Raw genomic sequence first — 21,579 nt, forward strand, 5'->3', positions numbered from 1 at the left:
CCTGTCCTAGTTGATGCTAGGAGGGCGGTACTTGGTTGTCACTGATTTCTAAAATTTTATTCACCCCCCCCCCCCGCTTTATTTTTTTTCCTTTGCAGAAACGGAACCAAGAGACGCAGGATCTGAGAAATCCACTGGGGTTGTGCGGTTAAATACTGTGAGACAAATTATTGAACAGGTAAGAAAAGTCACCTGAAGGCCACGCTGTTGGAAAGAATAGTCATGGTTTGTTGCAGTCTTTTTAAGAATAGAGTCTGTATTTTACTAATTATTAAATGTTAGTAAGATGAATATAAATGTAAGCTGTTTCACTGTGTGGCAATCAGTTGATGTTCTGTGAACCAATGTATTGATTCTTTCGGAGTTCTGAGCATTATACCAAAAACTTGTTAATTGATTTTCTCAGAAGTTCTCATAGATTGGTAATATTAAAGTGGAGCTAATGTGAAGGCAGGAGGAGAAGGGGACGGCAGAGGATGAGATGGTTGGATGGCATCACTGACTCGGTGGACATGGGTTTGGGTAGACTCCGGGAGTTGGTGATGGACAGAGAGGCCTGGCGTGCTGAAATTCATGGGGTCGCAAAGAGTCGGACACGACTGAGCGACTGAACTGAACTGAACTGAATGTGAAGGGAAACGTTTTCAGCTTTGTGATTTACATGGGCACATTTTATCTGATGTGAGCTTTACTTATTAACACAAACTCTTTTATGCTATTTGGCTTTTACCCATTTACGTAACTTTTCTCCCCATTTCTAACAGGACAAGCACGCACTCCTGGATGTAACTCCTAAGGCTGTGGACCTGTTGAACTATACTCAGTGGTTCCCGATTGTGATCTTTTTCAACCCAGACTCTAGGCCAGGTGTCAAAACTATGAGACAGAGGTTGAATCCATCATCCAACAAAAGTTCTCGGAAGTTATTTGATCAAGCCAATAAGCTTAAAAAAACTTGTGCACATCTTTTCACAGGTAAGTGAAATGTAAAATGTACTCTTTGCTCGAAAGTAAGGAATGAGGAACTGTAGGATGGAAGGAATAGGAAAATAATCTGAATGGAAAATAGTTATCTGAAATTCTGTTTATGACTCCTCAAAAGGGAACTAATCTTATAAAGTGAGTATACTAGACTCATGGTGTTTGTATATTTAACTTTGTAAGTTTGACTGTTTGAACATGATCATAAAGATCTATAATACACAATACCTGGTCATTTTGATGAGGTTCAGATTTTTGGATGGGACTACAAGGCTAGTGATTAAGGCTGGTGTAGCACTGAGGACCCATATCTGTTATGGGCTGTGTCATTCTTCGCTTCTTACCATCCATGCATACACTGACTTACAAGGTGATAGGAACTTGGTTTCATTATTTTAAAATGTCTCTGAAATAGCCTTGAATATCCTGGATAGTAGATGATATTAAGAATTTGTTACTCCTGTTTTTAAGGTGAAAATGATACTGTGATTATGTTAGGTTTTTTTCTAGAAGTTCTCATTTTTAGGCATGTCTGGTAAATAAGAGTATTTATGGATGACCTAATATGTCTGGGATTTGCTTAAATAATCTTCAGTGAGGAGAGTTAGTGTGGCTATAGACCAGACTGGCCAAGAGTTGATAGTTGAAGCTGGGTGATCCATTCATGGTGTATACTCTTCTCTCCACTTTTGTATGTCTAAAGTTTTCCATAATAGGATATTTTTTAAAATTCCTGAAATGAAGACCTACTGCTGCTATTATTCATGAAAGTAAAATGATTTAAGAATGTGACCTTTTCAGTAACTGAATGTGTGCACTACCTAAAAAAGCGACTAGTTCAGTGAATATGGTATAATTAAGGGTTTAAAAGGGTTGCACAAAGTTTTTGGTCATACAGCTTTATAGAAGTCACATGTAGCAACTGTGTGGATATAATTAATATCCTTAGGATAATAATAGCTCTGTGAATTCGGCCTTCCCTTATAGCTCAGTTGGGAAAGAATCTGCCTACAATGCAGGAGATTCGTGTTCGATTCCTGGAAGATCCCCTGGAGAAGGAAATGGCAACCCACTCCAGTATTCTTGCCTGGAGAATCTCATGGATAGGGGAGCCTGATGGGCTACAGTCCATGGGGTCACAAGAGTCGGACACGACTTAGCAACTAAACTGAGTTCAGCACCAGTCATCATTAACCTATGCCACTATTAACTTATCTGACACTGGGAGGGAAGGGGAGAGTGAATGAATGTCTACATTAGACCCTTGTTTTATTGGTACTGGCTTTTCTTATCAAAGAGTGAGATGCACTACTTACCACTATGGTGAAGTGCTCTAACTGAGAGGTTATCTAACCAAACACAAAGAAGGAAGTGGTGCTTCATAAGCTGGATTTTTGTGAGTGTAGAGTCAAGATTAAGCTTGTGCTTTTGGTACGTTCATATATGATCTTTCCTTTGTTTTACTGCTACTACTGGGGTTATTATTATCATTACTGTCTTTATTACAGCAATAGCCAACAGTGGTACAGCCTTTCACGGGTGCTGTCTTATTAGGCCATAGAAAAGGCCAGGTGATTTCTGCATGGTCACACATTAGCATATGGCTGAGCTCAGACTAACACTGTGGTGTCTCTGACTGTGTATCCAATATTCTATATACCTCACAGCACAGACATATTATCCTAATGCTGAATGGGGTCTTATGTTGCCATTCCTCCATTTAACAGATAATTCATTGAACTTGAGGTCCATGTGATTGTGACTGATGTTAAATCTATGCCCACTTCATTTTCCTCCACCTCCTTACCTTTGTGTAAGTCCATTGAATGGCTAGGGGCTTCACTCAGAGAGTTGAATTTGGGATTCATGTGAGGATCTGAGATAGCAGGCAGGAAAATAATGAGTTGTAGAGGAAGAGCCAGACTGAGGGAGGCTAGACGCTGGCCACTTCACTGGTCTGCCTTTGAGTCAGCTTCATTTGCTGACTCCGTCTTCAGGATGGGTGGAGCAGGGTGCTGAGTAACTTACAAAAGGGTGGCCTTTTGCGGCCTTTTCCAGATTGCTTAGTTTAACTCTTGAAACTCCGTGGATGGCCCCACTGAGCACTTTATATGCCCGGTGTCTCAACCTGGCCAGGTTGTGACTTGATGGTGTACACCAAGGCCAGAATCCAAGATTTTTTTTGTTATGATTTTAAATTAATGGCATTTATGGCATTTAAATGAATTAATAGGGGCTTCCCAGGTGGTGCTAGTGGTAAAGAATCTGCCTGCTGATGCAGGAAATGCAAGAGATGCAGGTTTGATCCCTGGGTCAGGAAGATTCCCTGGGGGAGGAAATGGCAACCTGCTCCAGTATTCTTGCCTGGGAAATCCCATGAACAGAGGAGCCTGGCAGGCTACAGTCCACGGGGTCACAAAGAGTTGGACACGACTGAGCAACTAACAGAACAACAACTAAGCAACAAGAATCAGATTTACATCAGTGACAATAGTCATCAAGCAATGCCTTCACACACACAATGAATTAATAAGTGGGGAAAAATAGAGCTACTGTGATGAACAGTAATTCAATAAAGGCTTATGTTGCAGGTGGATTAACTCAATGAATATCTTTCTTTTTTCCTTGTTGCACAGTAACATTTTCCATTTTCCATAGATGAGTATTTAAATTTGACAGTATTAAAATGACTCTCCTTGAAGTTACTATGTAATAAAAGTGAGAACTGAAGATCTGTAAACAGTGTATTGATAAATTGTTAGTATTTCAGATGTAGGACAAATCAGGGCTTAGTATGATATTAATAGTAGCTGGTTACAAGAAAAACTAGCATTGTTAGTTCTTGTTGATTTTCGTTTTTTGTACTGTTATGCTTAATATTATGTCTTGCTCATTTTTGAAAGATATAAATTATTTTGTCTTTAGTTTTTACAATATAATGAAATACCTTTTACCTAAAAAATAAAAATTAAAAAAATTAAAGCAAAATGACTCTTCTTGAAAATTCAAAGTACTTCTCAATTATGTAGAGCCGACAAGGGAAACTTTATTCTGAGATTTGCCCAAAAGCAAGTTAACTTGTCAATGTAAATTAAAATGTTAGGCTTCCCAGTCTTCCCCCATCACTTTAAAAAAAGTGTAGAATAATACGTTTTGCATGCACATGTTACAAAAATTATTTTTTAAAACATGAAGTTTACCTTACATATTTTCTTGAAATTGTTGAACATGTTTTGCTGAAGCACTCAGTTCATGATTTAAAGACCACGGAATGGGGCCCCTGGATCAGAGACCCTCAATATGAGGGTTAGGAGAATATGTTGCCTCAACAATTTAGGGACAACGCCCCTAAACATCAGGAAGTAGTTATGAAATGAAAATGATGCCCCTTGCCCTTGACAACATAATTCTCCTAAAAGAAAAGGGGGGAATGAGAGAGTCATTTCCTAGGCAGGTTGATAAGAAGTCTAGGGGTCCCCAAGGAGAGAGGGTTCTGGAATTCTGAAGGAGGAAGAAAGGACAAACTTTTTCTTTTCTGTCTACATTCCTTAGGATTATATAACAATAATGTATCCCACCTGAGGACAGTCTCTGGATTAAACTTTCTGGCTAATTCTGTTATCTTAAAATGTAAATTATGGGAGTAGGTCTGTCTTTACAAGGATTATATAACAATAATGTATCCTGCCTGAGGATAGTCTCTGGATTAAACTCTGGATTCTAATTCTGTTATCTTAAAATGTAAATTATGGGAGTCAGTTCAGTTCAGTTCAGTCGCTCAGTCCGACTCTCTGCGACCCCATGAATTGCAGCACGCCGGGCCTCTCTGTCCATCACCAACTCCAGGAGTCTACCCAAACCCATGTTCATCGAGTCGGTGATGCCATCCAACCATCTCATCCTCTGTCATCCCCTTCTCCTCCCGCCCCCAATCCTACCCAGCATTAGGGTCTTTTCCAATGAGTCAACCCTTCGCATGAGGTGGCCAAAGTATTGGAGCTTCAGCTTCAACATCAGACCTTCCAATGAACATCCAGGATTGATCTCTTTTAGGATGGATTGATTGGATCTCCTTGCAGTCCAAGGGACTCTCAAGAGTCTTCTCCAACACCACAGTTCAAAAGCATCAATTCTGCGGCGCTCAGCTTTCTTCACTGTCCAACTCTCACATCCAGACATGACCACTGGAAAAACCATAGCCTTGACTAGACGGACTTTTGTTGGCAAAGTAATGTCTCTGCTTTTAAATATGCTATCTAGGTTGGTCATAACCTTCCTTCCAAGGAGTAACCGTCTTTTAATTTCATGGCTGCAGTCACCATCAGCAGTGATTTTGGAGCCCAAAAAAGTAAAGTCTGACACTGTTTCCACTGTTTCCCCATCTATTTCCCATGGAGTGATGGGATCAGATGCCATGATCTTGGTTTTCTGAACGTTGAGCTTTAAGCCAACTTTTTCACTCTCCTCCTTCACCTTCATCAAGAGGCTCTTTAGTTCTTCTTCACTTTCTGCCATAAGGGTGGTGTCATCCGCATATCTGAGGTTATTGATACTTCTCCCGGCAATCTTGATTCCAGCTTGTGTTTCTTCCAGCCCAGCGTTTCTCATGATGTACTCTGCATATAAGTTAAATAAGCAGGGTGACAATATACAGCCTTGACGTACTCCTTTTCCTATTTGGAACCAGTCTGTTGTTCCATGTCCAGTTCAAACTGTTGCTTCCTGACCTGCATACAGGTTTCTCAAGAGACAGGTCAGATGGTCTGGTATTCCCATCTCTTTCAGAATTTTCCACAGTTTATTGTGATCCACACAGTCAAAGGCTTTGGCATAGTCAAATTATGGGAGTAGGTCTGTCTTTACAAGGATTATAACAATAATGTATTCTGCCTGAAGGACAGTCTCTGGATTAAACCTTCTGGCTAATCCTGTTATCTTAGAGTATATAACTCCACTGCTAACACTAGCAAGGGGTACTCTTTCTGCCCCCTTCTGATGCCTATGTCAGAAGCTTTCTCTGTCTCCTTTATACTTTAATAAAACTTTACTACACAAAAGAAAAAAAATAATAAAGACCACAGAAGTGGAATTGTGGAATTGTGGATCCATGCAGAGCCATCCTTTGTGTGAAATTGTGGGATTTTTAAAGTACCACAGGATGTTCCAGTACTTTTATCAGTTTCCCAGATTTCATTAATGTGAAATTTGTAATTTATAGATCATTACTCTAATTACATTAATTTGAAATTAATGTTCAATGCAGTCCTAAGACTTTGGAAGTGCTGAATAAATGCTATTCATTAGTGATGCTATTTTATACTTTTTCAAAATCTTTAATTGTTGCATATTGTAAACATTTTTCTTTGCCATAATACAGTGTTTGAGAAAGCCTAGTGGGGAGGAGTCAATCTTGTACCAGTTAAAAATACCCAAACTGCAATAGGCAATTCTTGATTTCCCAAGGATATGTAGAGACACTGAGGACCACAGGAAGCAGATGGAAGTTGCCACTCTTCCTGGCTGGGCCCCTTGGTTGATGCCTGTCCATTTAGAGTCCTTCTAAATGCTAGCCCTGAATAGCATTTTTGAAATTTAATTTATATACCCTATAATTCACCCAATTTAAGCATGCAATGCAATAGTTTTTAGTATATTCAGTGAAGTACAGCCATCACTACCACCAATTTTGGAACTTCTCTATCACCCTGAAGAGAAACCTCATACCATTACAGTCACTTCTGATTTCTCCTCACCCCTCCAGCCTCACATGTCGCCTTTGTCACCTTGTGCTGTTGCTCTTGTCCTTCCCAGCCTCCTTGGTTGTGGAAGGAAAAGTAGCGCCGAGCGCACCCATGCCTGGACTGGCAGTGGATGCCCCCAGAAGCCCAGGACTCCCGGCCGTGATGGAGGCTGAAGGAATCTCCTTCCAGTATTTCACTTTCTGGAGTTTGAGAGATGTATTTAGTCTATCCAAGGGAGCATGAGTCTAGTCCAGAGGTTGGAAATGACAGGAATTAACCTAATGGCTTGTAGTAAAAAATCTGAGAAACCTAAAGAGCAAAAGTCAACAGTAAACCAACGGAACTTGATTCTAAGAGAAAAGAAAGCAGCATCATGGCTGTGCTCCCACCTCTTAAAGAGAGGTAAAGTGCATGATTTGAATGCTACCAACTCAGTCAGAAATGACTGTTTTTCTTTTTTTCCATGCACTAGACTTCAATGTGAATTGAAGTAAGAGGCTTCTGGCTTGTTTCTTTTTATCAGGGGGCATGAACATATTTTCTGCATTTCACAAATGGCCCTTTTAACTTTAGGTTTTCCTCATGATAAATACAAACTGTACTCATCTTAGACAACTTCAGCATAAAGCTCAAAAAGGTAGCTGAACATTCTGTATACATTTAGTGGAGAGCACTCATTTTGTCCCTGGGGTGCCCAATGTCACTTCTGTTACCAAGAGGATAGTAATCTTTACAAGGTACTATGATAAGGTTTCCCAGATGATGCTAGTGGTAAAGAACCCTTCTGCCAATGTAGGAGATGCTGGAGATGTAAGTTTGATCCCTGGGTCGGGAATGAACCCACTCCAGTATTCTTGCCCGGAGAATTCGATGGACAGAGGAGTCTGGCAGGCTACAGTCCATGGGGTCACAAAGAGTCGAATACGACTAAGCAGCTAACACACACACATGATAAGGGTACAAAAGTCCAAGGAAACAAGATTGATTTTCTTTTAGTTGTCCAAGGTATCAGTTTATTCTAATACTATAAATAATTAATAGCCCAGGAAATTGTCAGCTTGTTCAGCATTTTCCAAGGTCAGTGTTGGAACTTTTTAAATGAAAGAATGCTGTATGTTACTGGGAAGAAAATCTTGAAGCAAAATTGCTTACAAAATTTGCTTTCTGATTCTTTGGAGTTATTTATAGAGGAGTACTCAGACTTTAGGATAGGTGGAGCAGGCTGCCTAACAACTTTCAGCAACAAGATCCAGTTTTCTTTTGGGTGACACATAATGGCCTTAATAACAGGCCATGATGAAGTAGCTCTAAAAAGTACTGATTTGTCTGGAGTTTGATCATTTTAGGTCCAAAGTATTGCTGAAGAATGATCACATGCATTTTACTGGTTGGTATTTTATCCTGGTGCTCCAAATTCATGTTTCAGATGGGCTGAGTCACACTGTGGCTGAAGCCATAAGCTCTAAAAGCAGACTTCTGAGTTTGCATCCAGGCTTTTCCACTTGCTTGGTCTGAGGCCTTAGACTAGTTACTTTCATTGCTGTGCCTCAGTTTTTCATCTATAGAATGGTGATGATAGCAACACCCACCTTGCAAGGTTTGTTTAAGCATAAAATGAACTAATCCATGTAACATATTTAGGAAAGTGCTTGGTCAGTCCTAGTAAGTGCTATTATGTAGGATGCATTTTGTTCAGAATAGAAAATGTATGTCCCATAAATACACACCTGTAGAGTTTGGTTAGTCTGTATCTATATTCTGAAATGTTTAAGCTTATCAAAATGACATACATTTAGTTTCTTATTGGAGATAAACAGTACATTGGTATATATTTTTCTTTTACTGTTCATGTCTATATATTGATTTTTTAAATATGTACTTTTATATTTTATTTACATGTGTTAATGTTGCCCCTGAAAACACAGTCTTTAAAAATGTATTTTTTAAATTTATTTTTTAATTGGAAGAAAATTGCTTTACAGTGTTGAGTTGGTTTCTGCCATACAACATGAATCAGTTATGATTTTATATATATATATATATATATATGTATATACACACACATCCTGTCCCTCCTGATCCTCCTTCCCCCTTTTCCATCCCACCGCCCTAGGTCATCAGAGGGCCAGGCTGGGCTCCCTATGTTATAGAACAGCTTCTCCCTAGCTATCTGTTTTACACACGATAGTGTATATATGTCTGTGCTACTTTCTCAATTCATCCCACCCTCTCCTTCCCCTGCTGTGTTGACAAGTCTGTTCTGTACATCTGCATCACCATTCCTTCCCTGCAAATAAGTTCATCAGTACTATTTTTCTAGATTCCGTATATGTGTGTTAATATGTGATATTTGTTCTTCTCTTTCTGACTTACTTCACCCTGTATAACAGGCTCTAGGTTGATCCACCTCACTACAACTGACTCAAATTCATTTCTTAAAAGGTAGCTCTTCTGAAAAATAGACATAAATCCATTTATGACATCCACCTATAATGCAGACTTCAACAGATAGATGGTAATAGTTTTAATTATATTCAGTTGAAAGAATAGTGTTCAAATATGTGCCAGCTTTCTCTTCCATTTGCTAAAGTTTTAATTGAAATATGACAAGTTAGGATAAGTTATGTCCAATAAGATTTCTAATAAACATGAAATTGAGGCACACCTTTTGGTTTACATTTCTGTAGCTACAATCAACCTCAATTCAGCCAACGACAGCTGGTTTGGCAGCTTGAAAGACACGATTCAGCATCAGCAAGGAGAAGCAGTCTGGGTCTCGGAAGGAAAGGTATGTGACACAGATGCTCTGCTACGAGGTGAGAGTCTGTGTTCTGAATTTTTTTCTCAAGAGGGTAGTGAATGTAGTAAAACCATGCACATTTCAAGTGATCTCAACATACGCTTCAATTGTTCAAAAATTTGTAAATTCTCTGGAAAAGTAACAAAACGAAGGGACTTTTACAAGAAAAGCAGAATGGGATATATGCAGCCCTACATTCACTTCCCTTTTGCTTTTAATGTAGTAACTAGTGTTGTGTTCCAAGCACACTAATCAGAGCTTACAAGACCTTGTGCTGAACTCCACATCTTATTACCAAGGACCTGGGAAACCCAGAGTGGAGATGAGGGGTTAGGTTGAGGACGTGGAGAACATAGTTAAAAATTAATAGAAGGAAGAAAAGCTAATGAAGTTGGAATCTTTGTGTTAGAAAGAAGGTTGGCAGAGGATGAGTTCTAGGGATTTGAGTAGGTGATGAGAGAGCGCTAGAATCTGGCATGGGCTCCTAACCTTCTCATCTGTGGAGAAAGTTCTCACACAGCCCTACTGCAGGGAGGAAGCAGAAATTATAGAATCCCCTGTGGTACTAGGAGCCCTTGGTGCTGGTGTTCTGTGGTCCAGCTGAATTGAGGTCGTTTGTGAGACATTCAAGGTACGATTTTGTTGCGTAAGTGCCTCTATTACCAATTAATGGTTGAGTCCTACCCCTGCCCTTTAGGAACTGCATGTTCAGTCAGAGTATGTAGCATGTACTGACTGCTTATACCCGCTGCAGCTCTGTGCTAGCCTCCGTGGTGAGAACAGGCTGAGCACGAGGGAGCTTCTGCCTTCAAGGATTTGAGAATCTCGTGGGTGAGTGGAGAGGCATACAGCTCCAGACAGCATGCACTTATTGCTGGGAGACAGGTTCAACAGAAAAAACTGGAGGGGAGCCAGATTCTGGAAGAAAAGTACACGATGTGAGGAAGCCTGATGGATGGTGGCAAGGAGAGATAGGGTGGAGGGTTTCTAATTTAAGTCTCTACACAAAAGTTTACACAGTCATTTAAAGCCAAGTGATTTCAGGAAGATAAAGGTGAACTTCCTTTTCTCGAACAACTCAAGGTTTCATTCCCTTGGCTGTGCCCTTGGGAATTTTCTTGAGTCCTCAGTCCCAGGAGCCATGTCAGATCCCACTGACCCTCCGAAACAAATTCCTCTAGATGGAAGGGATGGATGATGATCCCGAAGACCGCATGTCCTACTTAACCGCCATGGGCGCGGACTATCTGAGTTGCGACAGCCGCCTCATCAGTGACTTTGAAGACACCGACGGGGAAGGAGGCGCCTACACTGACAATGAGCTGGATGAGCCAGCTGAGGAGCCGCTGGTGTCTTCCATCACCCGCTCCTCGGAGCCGGTGCAGCATGAGGAGGTGAGGCGAGGCAGGCCTGGGCAGGAAAAGGAGGTTCTGGTGTTTCACTCGAATTGCTCTGGCCAGCAGCTTATTCAGGGTGCTGAGGCAGGTATTCCTAAGGGTTGGAGTGATTGATGTCTAGGGAGCCTCTCATTCCAAGCTAATGCCTGTGTGATTGTGGATATGGTCCAGAGGGCAGTGGGACAGGAACCAAGTGCTTGGAGAGCTTGAGTGATCAGCACTCACCCCACAGATGCCCCCGGGCATGACGTCATGATGTGAGGCCAGCTGTCCAAATTACCAGTGGGGCATTATTTTTAAATACAATATTGTTGTATTTACTTGTAACCTTTGATTAGGTCTCTCTCTGTACTCTTAGGTATCTGTGCTTTTTCTTCTCCACCCTACCTTTAACCTTTCTAATCTTGCCAAAACTCCTGAGTGTTTCCCCATCAGTTTCCTTCTCTCCTGTATTTCAGTTTTTTAATTGAGTTTATTGATTAATTATATGTCTGATCTCACATACTATGCATCCACTGGCCAGTGAATAGACTGCTTCTGTGATTCTAGAAATCACATTGCTAGCACTAAGTTAGGACCAGAGCACTTATGGATTGCACCTCAGAGAACACTGGGATAATGACCTTTGCAGACAAGATTCTCCATATATTTGGATTTCTGTGGACTTCTCTTCAGCAGTTTAGGTTGTTTCAGTGAATTTTATTCTTTACAATATAGAAGGACCAAATATATAAGTTGAAAGGAGGAACAATTCACCACAAAAAAAAAAATTTGTATATACTGTCGGACAAGTCGTAAAAAGTAAATTAACTCATGAATGTCTGCAGATACAGTTGAGCTAATGCTTTAACATGTTAACAGCTGGGAATTCCCTGGTGGTCAGGTAGTTAAGACTCCACACTTCCACTTCAGGGGATGTGGGAAACTAGGATGATGCATGCCACATGGTGCGGCAAAAAATGAAAGAAAGAAAAGAATAAAATACTAACAGCTGTTAGTGACAAAACTTTACAAAAACCTCTTGTTTTCTTACTGTAAAGGGAGAGATGCTGCTAGTTTTGGAAAAAAAATATACCTTAAGCACTTGCTAATGGGAGAATATACCAGGTATCTGCCTTTTCAGTAAAGAAGCACTGGATCAGTAGCTCAACTTACGCACATTAGGAACCTTAACGTCTTAATTCCCACAAGTTCGAAGAACTCCAGCAAAGAAGACCAGTGCTCTCTTCTTCCTGCTGGGATGTTCTTGTTGTGAATGAACCTTTATGTCTTGTAGAGCATAAGGAAACCCAGCCCAGAGCCCCGAGCTCAGATGAGGAGGGCTGCTAGCAGAGATCAACTTAGGGACAATAGCCCGCCCCCGGCATTCAAGCCAGAGCCGCCCAAGGTACGTGGCTGGGAAGCCCAGGATGGGAAGGAGGAAGAGACACATTGAGCTCACCTGGAGCTGCCAAGTAGCCGGGGCAGAGCATCCACAATAAGATGGCGCCAGATTATGATTTTGACCAACTGGGTTCTCTACTGGAGCCTATCTTTTGGGTGAATCCAAAAAACTAAGAAATGGCAAAAAAGTAAAATGGAAAGGCAGTTTTAGGAGAGGGTACAATTTTAGGACTGTTAGTGTTTGTTTCCTTTTGTTTTTTATTTGTTTGTTTGTTTATGTAGAAAGAATAAAAGTTGGATGAATACTGCATGCCCAGAATCACCTGTCATAGAATCTGTTTTTCTTCTATCCAATTAAATTTTTCTGCCCATAATCTGTTTTAGATGCACCTGAAAAAATCCTTCCTGATGCCTTGCTAAAGAAAACAATCACCACTATTGTTTACAATGCCTCTCATTATGAGGACAGTTTATTTTTTAAATAAACCATTGTCCAGAAAAGAATCAATGTGAGGACGCATGTCATGATTTTTCACCCCTCTCTGAATCATAGCTATAACTATAGGCTTTCCCTTGGAACCCAGTAAAGTTTCTCTTCCTAACTCAGTGCTTTAGACAAGAAGAAAGTAATAATTCATTGTGAGCTTTCAGAGGTAATTGGTGACCTAATAATATAGATGAGTGAAAGTTGACAAGCGGCCTAGGATGGAAGTATGAAGACAAAGTGGCCATCAGCATGATATTCTCCCTCACCGCTCCCCGCCCCAGTCTCCTCACTTCTGGGTGGACATCTGGGCCAAGGCACATCCCCTCAGCGTGGTGTAAACTCAGGAGCCAATCTTCCATCCTGAAGCCTGACTTGTTCTGAGGTCCTCTCTAAGATTCAAATCTCCTCTAGGACAGAGTTCGGTCTGATCCACCTCTAGCACTTGCAGACCTCCCAGCATGTCCCCAGCACCCTCTTGGTTTCCTCGAGCACTTACTACTCTCCTGTAGGGAGTGAGGTAGGGCTCTGGATGCCAGATCTCGGCCATGTCCCTTGTCGTATTTGATTCCTTGTTGGAGTGGAATTTTGTTGACTACCTTTGGAAACTGATCAGGAAATGGAGTGTATTAAATCACTAATAGAGATTTGAAAATAAACTGAAAGCTCAAGGTTAAAACTATGTCATTGCTCTCTGCAGGCCAAAACCCAAAACAGAGAAGAATCTTTTGACTTCTCCAGATCTTATGAATACAAGTCAAACCCCTCAGCCGCTGCTGGTAACGAAATTCCAGGGGCATCTACCAAAGGTTGTCCTCCTCCTATTGCAACGAAACCCACTTTTGGTCGGCCTATACTGAAGCCCTCCACTCCCGTCCCTCCCCCAGAGAGTGAGGAGACGGGAGAGGGCAGTGAGGAGCAGCACAATGCTCCCAAGTCTGTCCTGGGCAAAGTAAAAATATTTGAGAAGATGGATCACAAGGCAAGGTTACAGAGAATGCAAGAGCTCCAAGAAGCACAGAATGCAAGGGTAATTGTTTTCAATCACTGGGTCATTTTAGTGTGTCAACAATAAGAATTTTAAAGAAGTTTCATTGCAGTGTAATGATATACATTCCTTTTGCCACTGCCGAAAACACGAAAGGGTATCTTGACATGCGTGATACAAAGGCACATCCTATGGGTGTGTCATTTTCAGATTGCCAGCTATTAGCACACCCCTTTTTCTTCCAGTCAAGAAAACCTGACATTGCAGGTGAATAGGATTCTACTCTTTGTGCTTCAGAACTTTATATTGGATTCTGGAATAGGGAAGCGTGACAAGAGACTACATGATCTCTTCAAAATTATTTTTCACTGAAACATTTGTTAAGTAAAGGTTTCTGGAGCGTTTCGGCCCAGTGGTTGTGGGAGTTTTCTTCATTTAAATTTGTCACAACAATTGCAGTGCTTCTGAGCCTTTTTCTTTTTTATTAGTGGGGGAAGGTAGGGAAAAAGAAGGATTTATTACCTGCAGCAAGTAAGGAGAACACGAGGGATCTTTTCCCAAAGCAGAGTCTCCCTGAACTGCAAATTTGGGGAGGTTTAAGACTAAGGCTATGTGCATATTCATAAGGGGGCTTGAGCAGAGAAGACTGCAACATGGAATTGGAACAGAGGTTGACAGAGTCCAGGCTGTAGTTGATTGAAGTCAGGAGGGTCCGCATAATTAGGGGAAGGGGTCTTAATTCGTGATGTCAGGACTTATTGGAACTCAGGTTCTTTATGCATCATTGCAGAAAGAATTCAGTGAGAGACAAAGTAATTAGTAATAAAGTGAATGTATTTAGAGAGATACATTCCACAGACAGAATGCAGTCTGTCTCAAAAGGCAAGAATGGCCCTGGGAGAAGCACACACTATGGACAGAGTGTGGGCCATCTCAGAAGGCAAGAGATGACCCACATTCTTTTTCTTTTTTGCTTCTTTTGGTGGTAAAATATACATGGAACTTACCATCTTTAACATTTTTAAGTGTTTGGTGGCATTAATATATTCACATTTTGGTGTAACCATCTGTTATCATCGGTCTCTAGAATTTTGTCATCCTCCCCAACTAAAACTCTGTGTATATTAATTATTCCTCATTTTTCCCTTCTCCACTCCCTTAACCACCATTCTGTTTTCTGTCTCTATGAATTTGACAGCTCAGGAGCCTCATAGAAGTGGAATCATGCAATATTTGTCTTTTTGTGGCTGATTTATTTCACTTAGCATAGAAGATTCAACCATGTTGTAGCATGTGGCAGACTTTCATTAGTTTTAAACATTTTTCCTATTTGACATTTACCACTAGGCATAACATACAACTCTGGAAACTAGAGGTTTGCTTCTGTTTTTCCTCTTCTCCTTAAAATGGGATTGGAGAATGGAACCAGCAGGAAATGAGCAAGCTGACTGGCTAGTCATTCATCCTTTCCCTCTTGTTCTCCCCCCCCCCCATAATCTCCATAGATTGAAATTGCTCAGAAGCATCCTGATATCTATGCAGTTCCAATCAAAACACATAAGCCGGACCCTGGCCCACCCCAGTACACAAGGTAAGGGCTGCTCTGAGGGTATAGGTCTAAAAAAGGGACTTGTGTAGGACTTTGATGCTTAAGAATTTTTTTCACCTACATTTCAAAGTAACAAGAAAGTTTGTTTTTTTTTCTCCTCCTGGTAAACTGTTTACTTATTCAGTCAAATTTAATTATAAAGACCATAGCGTCAAACTTTTATGGTAGTGTCGATTGTGTGCTAAAACTAGCATGGTGTTGTTGTTGTTTAGTCGCTCAATCATGTCCAACTCTTTGCAACCCCATGGAATGTAGCCTACCAGTCTCCTCTGTCCATGGAGTTCTCTAGTCAAGAATACTGGAGTGGGTTGCTATTTCCTTCTCCAACACAGTGTAATCACTGACACTCCAAGTCAGTCCCATTAGACCCATTGGAGCCATGTGTGTGCATGCTAAGTCGCTTCAGTCATGTCCAATTCTTTGCAACCCTATGGACTGTAGCCCACCAGGCTCCTCTGTCCATGGGATTCTCCAGGCAAGAATACTGGAGTGGGTTGCCATCCCCTCCTCCAGGGGATCTTCCCCACCCAGGGATCAAACCAACATCTCCTGCAGCTTTTGCATTGCAGGTGGATTCTTTACTGCTGAGCCACTGGGGAAATCCAATTGGAGCCACAGATGCGTTAAATTGTGTTAGGATAGTGCATGAGCAAAATTCCTGGCGTTTAGATGCCAATTGTTTCATTGTTAATATTTTCTAGCTGTTGGCCAACAAGCTCAGTAATCCTTTTGCGTCACTTAGCAAAGTCAGGCTGTGTGTGAGCTGCGGTCTGAGGGAAAGGGGACATCAATTGACTGGTGTTGGTAAGATGCCTTGTGTTTAAAGTGCTGCATGAGCATTAGTGATTATCACAGTGTCTTCCTGTTGAGGTTTTACACTGGATCATTTCTTGCATCTGAGAATAGGAAACAAAATTACATTTTCTTGCAGCCATTCTGACTGGAAATTAGAGTCTAGTTTTACAGCAATAGAAAATTAGAGGCAAGTTTCTTCTTTACCAATCAAATAGTGGCACAACTGACCAGGAGGCCCCTGGCAACACAGGGGACTTGGTATAAGTGACCAAAACTGGTGAAGAACTCTCTCTGCTTGTGAACTTTTAACCAGTGATCTCAGGAAGGCACCCTCATCGGGCTGAAGGGTTCTTAGGTCAGGGAGTATGTGTCTGTCTTCCCCACTCGCTGCCTGAGTGGGCATCAGCCTTAACCTGATATTCCTATCCTCAATTCCACCACTCTGTGAACCTGGAGCGGGGCCAGGAGTGCCCTGGTTTGTCAGCAGAGTGTGACTCAGGTAAGTCATCTGTCCTGGGAAGTTGCCCACTGCATGCAGCACGGACGAGCAGGGAGGCCCAAGCTTTGGGCTGCACGTAACCCTCTCACTTTGTTAGTTCCAGGCCCCCCGAGCCACAGAAAGGCCCTGCCAGACTTTATCAGGATTCCAGAGGAAGCTATGGCAGTGATGCTGAGGAGGAGGAATACCGGCAGCAGCTGTCAGAACACTCAAGGCGCGGTTATTACGGCCAGCCTTCCCGATACCGGGACACGGAATTATAATGCCCGAGTTTTGACTCCTGTGTGCTCCGCGGCCGTTCCCTTGGAGCAACACTCCCACCCAGCAAGGGAGGGGGGCTCTTTCCAGTTTCAGTGCACTGTGGCGATGGCGGGGCGCCTCCTGGGGAGCCCAGGGGGCTGAGTCTGGGGAATTGAAGGCTTTGGGCTCAGAATTAAGAGAAATACTACAGTCTGATACTGTTACCTGCTTCCACGGACCAAAATCTGTATTAATTCTGTTTGCGTATTTTTAACATGTATATTAAGAAATGATAACTATTTTTCGTTATTAATAGCTGCCTTCCAGGACTGTTTTAATGAGAGACAGAATGTGAAAAAGATAAATAAAAATACTGTCGGATTCAAAACTAAATTCAAAGAAGTATTTTATTACAACTTTTTAAGTGCCTTTAATGAGAAGTGTCTTCAATTTTCTTCCTTTGAAGCTTTATACAAAGCCATAATGGACTAAAATATTTTGACTAAATTTTTATACCTGTTTAAGAGCTATGGTTTTCTCTGCACTATCATCTTTTTAAGGCATTTGTCTTTGTAATATTTTCCATAAATTCTGACTGTATATTATAATATCTATACTTGGTAGTTCGGCTACCGGTGCGAAATAGCTTGGAGATTGAGAAGTTAATATAGAAATATTTTGTCTGTTTAAAATCATGTGCTCCACAAAAGCAGAAAAATGGATTTCCAAAAATGTGTATATTGACAGCAGCCAGTTTTATAATTTAATAAAAAGGAGGACATTGGAATCAATAAGATGCTTAGTGGTGAATTTCTATGTTACTTCCTGTGTTAAAGTGCATCTTTTATTTCAGTTACCGATCATGAAAATGAGGACATAATAATTGCAGAATCATAGTGTGTGCTGTGACCATTGCTCCCTAAAATAGATAGTTCTACTATTGTTGGCCATTTGGATTACTTCCTTTTTTTTTTTTCTTTTAACATGAAATGCACCTTTTTATATATAATCCATTTTTATATTAATATATCAATGAGCAGCATTTTAATCCTTTTCAGCAGATAGGTTCTCTGAAATGAAATTACTGAGTGAAAGCAGAGGAACATTTTTAAGGCTCCTGATGTTTACTGCCAAATTGCTTCCTAGAAAAGCTGCATCAATTTATACTCCTGTATTCACTCTTTAAAGGCTAAAATATGTTTGAAATTAAAAAAAAAAAAAAACAGCCTAGGAATTTAGGCTTGTGTAAACTGGAATTGAAAGTACCTTGAATTTAGGAAAGAAGAGTTTTGGTTCCATTATGGGCTTTTTGTAATATGAATTGACACAATGATAAGCATGTGTTTTAGTTGAGTTGGAAATTCAGCTTACTCATAACTTAGTCATATTATAAATGTATCCTTGGTTGTGTCTGTGTCAGTTCGGGTGCTGTAATTTATAAACCATTTAGTGCAACACCTTGAATTGAGCAGAATTTAAGGCACTGACTCAAATCAGAGTATTTCATAAATAGAAGCCACCTTTTGTGGATAGAAAAAAATGGTTAAATATATGATAGTTTGGTTTGCTTCTGCTCTTTAAATACAAGAATGAGTCCTCTTGCAAACTTTGGGAGAAGAGGAAATGAGGCTTTTGAGCAGGAATGGCTCTGTCCCTAGCGGTAGCACTTTTTTATGATGAGTTAGGTGGTGCACACAGGAAGGAAGGACCTCTGTTCCCTAGAATGTTCCAGCAGTGCCCAATGGATCATCGGTGTCTGCCCTCAGTTCAGTTCAGTTCAGTTCAGTTGCTCAGTCGTTTCTGACTCTTTGCTACCCCATGGATTGCAGCACACCAGGTTTCACTGTCCTTGACCAACTCCCAGAGCTTGCTTAAACTCAAGTCCATTGAGTTGGTGATGCCATCTAACCATCTCATCCTCTGTCGTTCCGTTCTCCTCTTGCCTTCAGTCTTTCCCAGCATCAGGGTCTTTTCCAATGAGTCAGTTCTTTGCATCAGGTGGCCAAAGTATTGGAGTTTCAGCTTTAAAATCAGTCCTTCCAATGAATATTCAGGACTGATATTTAGGATGGACTGGTTGGATCTGCTTGTAGCCCAGGAAACTCTCAAGAGTCTTCTCCAATACCACACTTAAAAAGCATCATTTCTTCGGCACTCAGCTTGCTTTATAGTCCAACTCTCACATCCATACTTGACTACTGGAAAAACCATAGCTTTGACTAGATGGACATTTGTCAGCAAAGTAATGTCTCTGCTTTTTAATACACTGTCTAGGTTGGTCATAGCTTTTTTTCCAAGGAGGAAGCATGTTTTAATTTCATGGCTGCAGTCACTATCTGCAGTGATTTTGGAGCCCAAGAAAATAAAGTCTCTCATTGTTTCAATTGTTTCCCCATCTATTTGCCATGAAGTGATGGGACCAGATGCCATGATCTTAGTTTTCTTAATGTTGAATTTTAAGCCAACGTTTTCATTCTCCTCTTTCACTTTCATCACGAAGCTCTTTAATTCTTCTTTGCTTTCTGTCATAAGGGTGGTGTCATCTGCATATCTGAGGTTATTGATATTTCTCCTGGCAATCTTGATTACCTTGTACTTCATCTAGCCTGGATGTACATTCACATGATATACTCTGCGTATAAGTTAAATAAACAGGGTGACAATATACAACCTTGATGTACTGCTTTCCCAATTTGGAACCAGTCTGTTCCATGTCCGGTTCTAACTGTTGTTTCTTGACCTGAATACATTGGGAGTGCAGAGTCTTAGCCACTGGACTACCAGGGAAGTCCCTTGACCTGCATGCACATTTCTCAGGAGACAGGTCAGATGGTCTGGTATTCCCATCTCTTTCAGAATTTTCCACAGTTTCTGGTGATCCGCACAGTCAAAGGCTTTGGAGTAGTCAATAAAGCAGAACTGGATGTTTTTCTGGAACTCTGTTGCTTTCTCGATGATCCAATGGATATTGGCAATTTGATCTCTGGTTCCTCTGCCTTTTCTAAATCCAGCTTGAACATCTGGAAGTTCATGGTTCACATACTGTTTGAAGCCTCACTTGGAGAATTTTGAGCATTACTTGGCTAGTATGTGAGATGAGTGCGATTGTGCGGTAGCTTGAGCATTCTTTGGCATTGCCTTTCTTTGGGATTGGAATGAAAACTGACCTTTTCCAGTCCTGTGGCCACTGCTGAGTTTTTCAAATTTGCTGGCATATTGGGTGCAGCATTTTCACAGCATCATCTTTTAGGATTTGAAATAGCTCAACTGGAATTCCATCACCTCCACTAGCTTTGTTCGTAGTGATGCTTACTAAGGCCCACTTAACTTCGCATTCCAGGATGTCTGGTTCTAGGTGGATGATACACCATCCTGGTTATCTGGGTCATGAAGATCTTTTTTGTATAGTTCTTCTGTGTATTCTTGCCACCTCTTCTTAATATCTTCTGCCTTTGTTAGGTCCATACCATTTCTGTCCTTTATTGTGCCCATCTTTGCATGAAATGTTCCCTTGGTATCTCTAATTTTCTTGATGAGATCTTTCCCATTCTATTGTTTTCCTCTATTTCTTTGTATTGATCACTGAGGAAGGCTTTCTTATCTCTCTTTGCTATTCTTTGGAATTCTGCATTCAAATGGGTATATCTTTCCTTTTCTCCTTTGCGCTACCCCTTTTAAACTCATATTCAGCTTTGTCCTGGGAAGGATTTAAGGCTGCCTACAATACACATGGAGGTTAAGTAAGAAAAAAATAAGTGCTAGGCAAATGAAGAAAGAGGAAAGAATATCAGAATAGGAAGGACAAACCTGAGTGAGGATAGTGTTCACTTTACGTGGAGGAAGGGAGGGGAGTTTTTCCAGAATTCTCTCCCCTCCCCTTTTCTTTTTATTCTGTGGGGTCTCATTTTGCATCATGCGATCATGACCACTTTCTTGCAAGGAGGATTTGGGAAGTCCGTTCCTTTCTGTGGTCTTACCTCGTGGCTCAGTTGGTAAGACTCTGCCTGCAATGTGGAAGACCCACCCAGGTTTGATCCCTGGTTTGGGAAGATCCCCTGGAGAAGGAAACGACAACCCACTCCAGTATTTTTGGGCTTCCCAGGTGGCTCAGATGGTAAAGTTTCTACCTGCAATGCAGGAGCCCCGGGTTTGATCCCTGGGTCAGGAAGATCCCCTGGAGAAGGAAATGGCAACCCACTCCAGTACTCTTGCCTGGAAAATTCCATGGACAAAGGAGCTTGGTAGGCTATAGTCCATGGGGTCGCAAAGAGTCGGATACGACTGAGTGACTTCACTTATTCCTTACTGTGTTCACTGTAGGGCAGTAGCGTAATTCCAAGGACCATTCAGTAAAACTGGAGAAAGCACTGAAAACTGCTGTGTAGAAACTGCCCTGCCTTCTGATCTAATCCAGAATTAAAATTCTAGAGCACTCAGGGCCATTGCCTCTCAAATAGCAATATGACCTGTATGAATCCCCAAGGAAAATAAGTTATCCATCTTTCTGCAAAATCTATTTTACTCAGAGTTGGGAGTGGGTATTTGAAACACAAGGTAGATCATGCAGCAGAGTGCAAATCTCCCACGAGTGTGCAGAATAACATGGGGGACTTACGTTTTGTATCCTCACAGGTCTCTGGGACACCTTCTGCCCTCTGAAAC

At 41.2% G+C, this 21,579-nt stretch overlaps 1 protein-coding gene and 1 long non-coding RNA gene across 18 annotated transcripts in view; both read left to right on the forward strand.

Annotated features, from left to right (window-relative positions):
- TJP2 (tight junction protein 2) overlaps window positions 1–17,708 on the forward strand; it is a 127,457-nt gene extending 109,749 nt beyond the window's left edge. For 8 of the 17 annotated variants that reach the window (XM_081503443.1, XM_081503452.1, XM_081503416.1 and 5 more), the window contains 8 exons: window positions 99–178; window positions 765–975; window positions 9,410–9,510; window positions 10,704–10,916; window positions 12,196–12,306; window positions 13,487–13,816; window positions 15,280–15,365; window positions 16,775–17,708. In XM_081503443.1, the coding sequence (XP_081359569.1) occupies window positions 99–178; window positions 765–975; window positions 9,410–9,510; window positions 10,704–10,916; window positions 12,196–12,306; window positions 13,487–13,816; window positions 15,280–15,365; window positions 16,775–16,940 (1,298 nt within the window). In that variant the 3' untranslated portion in view covers window positions 16,941–17,708. The remainder of the gene's footprint in view (window positions 1–98; window positions 179–764; window positions 976–9,409; window positions 9,511–10,703; window positions 10,917–12,195; window positions 12,307–13,486; window positions 13,817–15,279; window positions 15,366–16,774) is intronic. The other 9 variants (XM_081503473.1, XM_081503483.1, XM_081503465.1 and 6 more) reach the window with 4 other exon arrangements.
- Window positions 3,214–6,054, forward strand: LOC145511273 (uncharacterized). Its single transcript, XR_014057737.1, has 2 exons — window positions 3,214–3,738; window positions 4,436–6,054. It is a non-coding gene; the product is annotated as an uncharacterized LOC145511273 (long non-coding RNA).
- Window positions 17,709–21,579: the final 3,871 nt, after the last annotated feature.

This window comes from Giraffa tippelskirchi, chromosome 1 (genome assembly GCF_054371585.1).
Source record: "Giraffa tippelskirchi isolate mGirTip1 chromosome 1, T2T-mGirTip1v1.2.pri, whole genome shotgun sequence".
Lineage (NCBI taxonomy): Eukaryota > Metazoa > Chordata > Mammalia > Artiodactyla > Giraffidae > Giraffa > Giraffa tippelskirchi.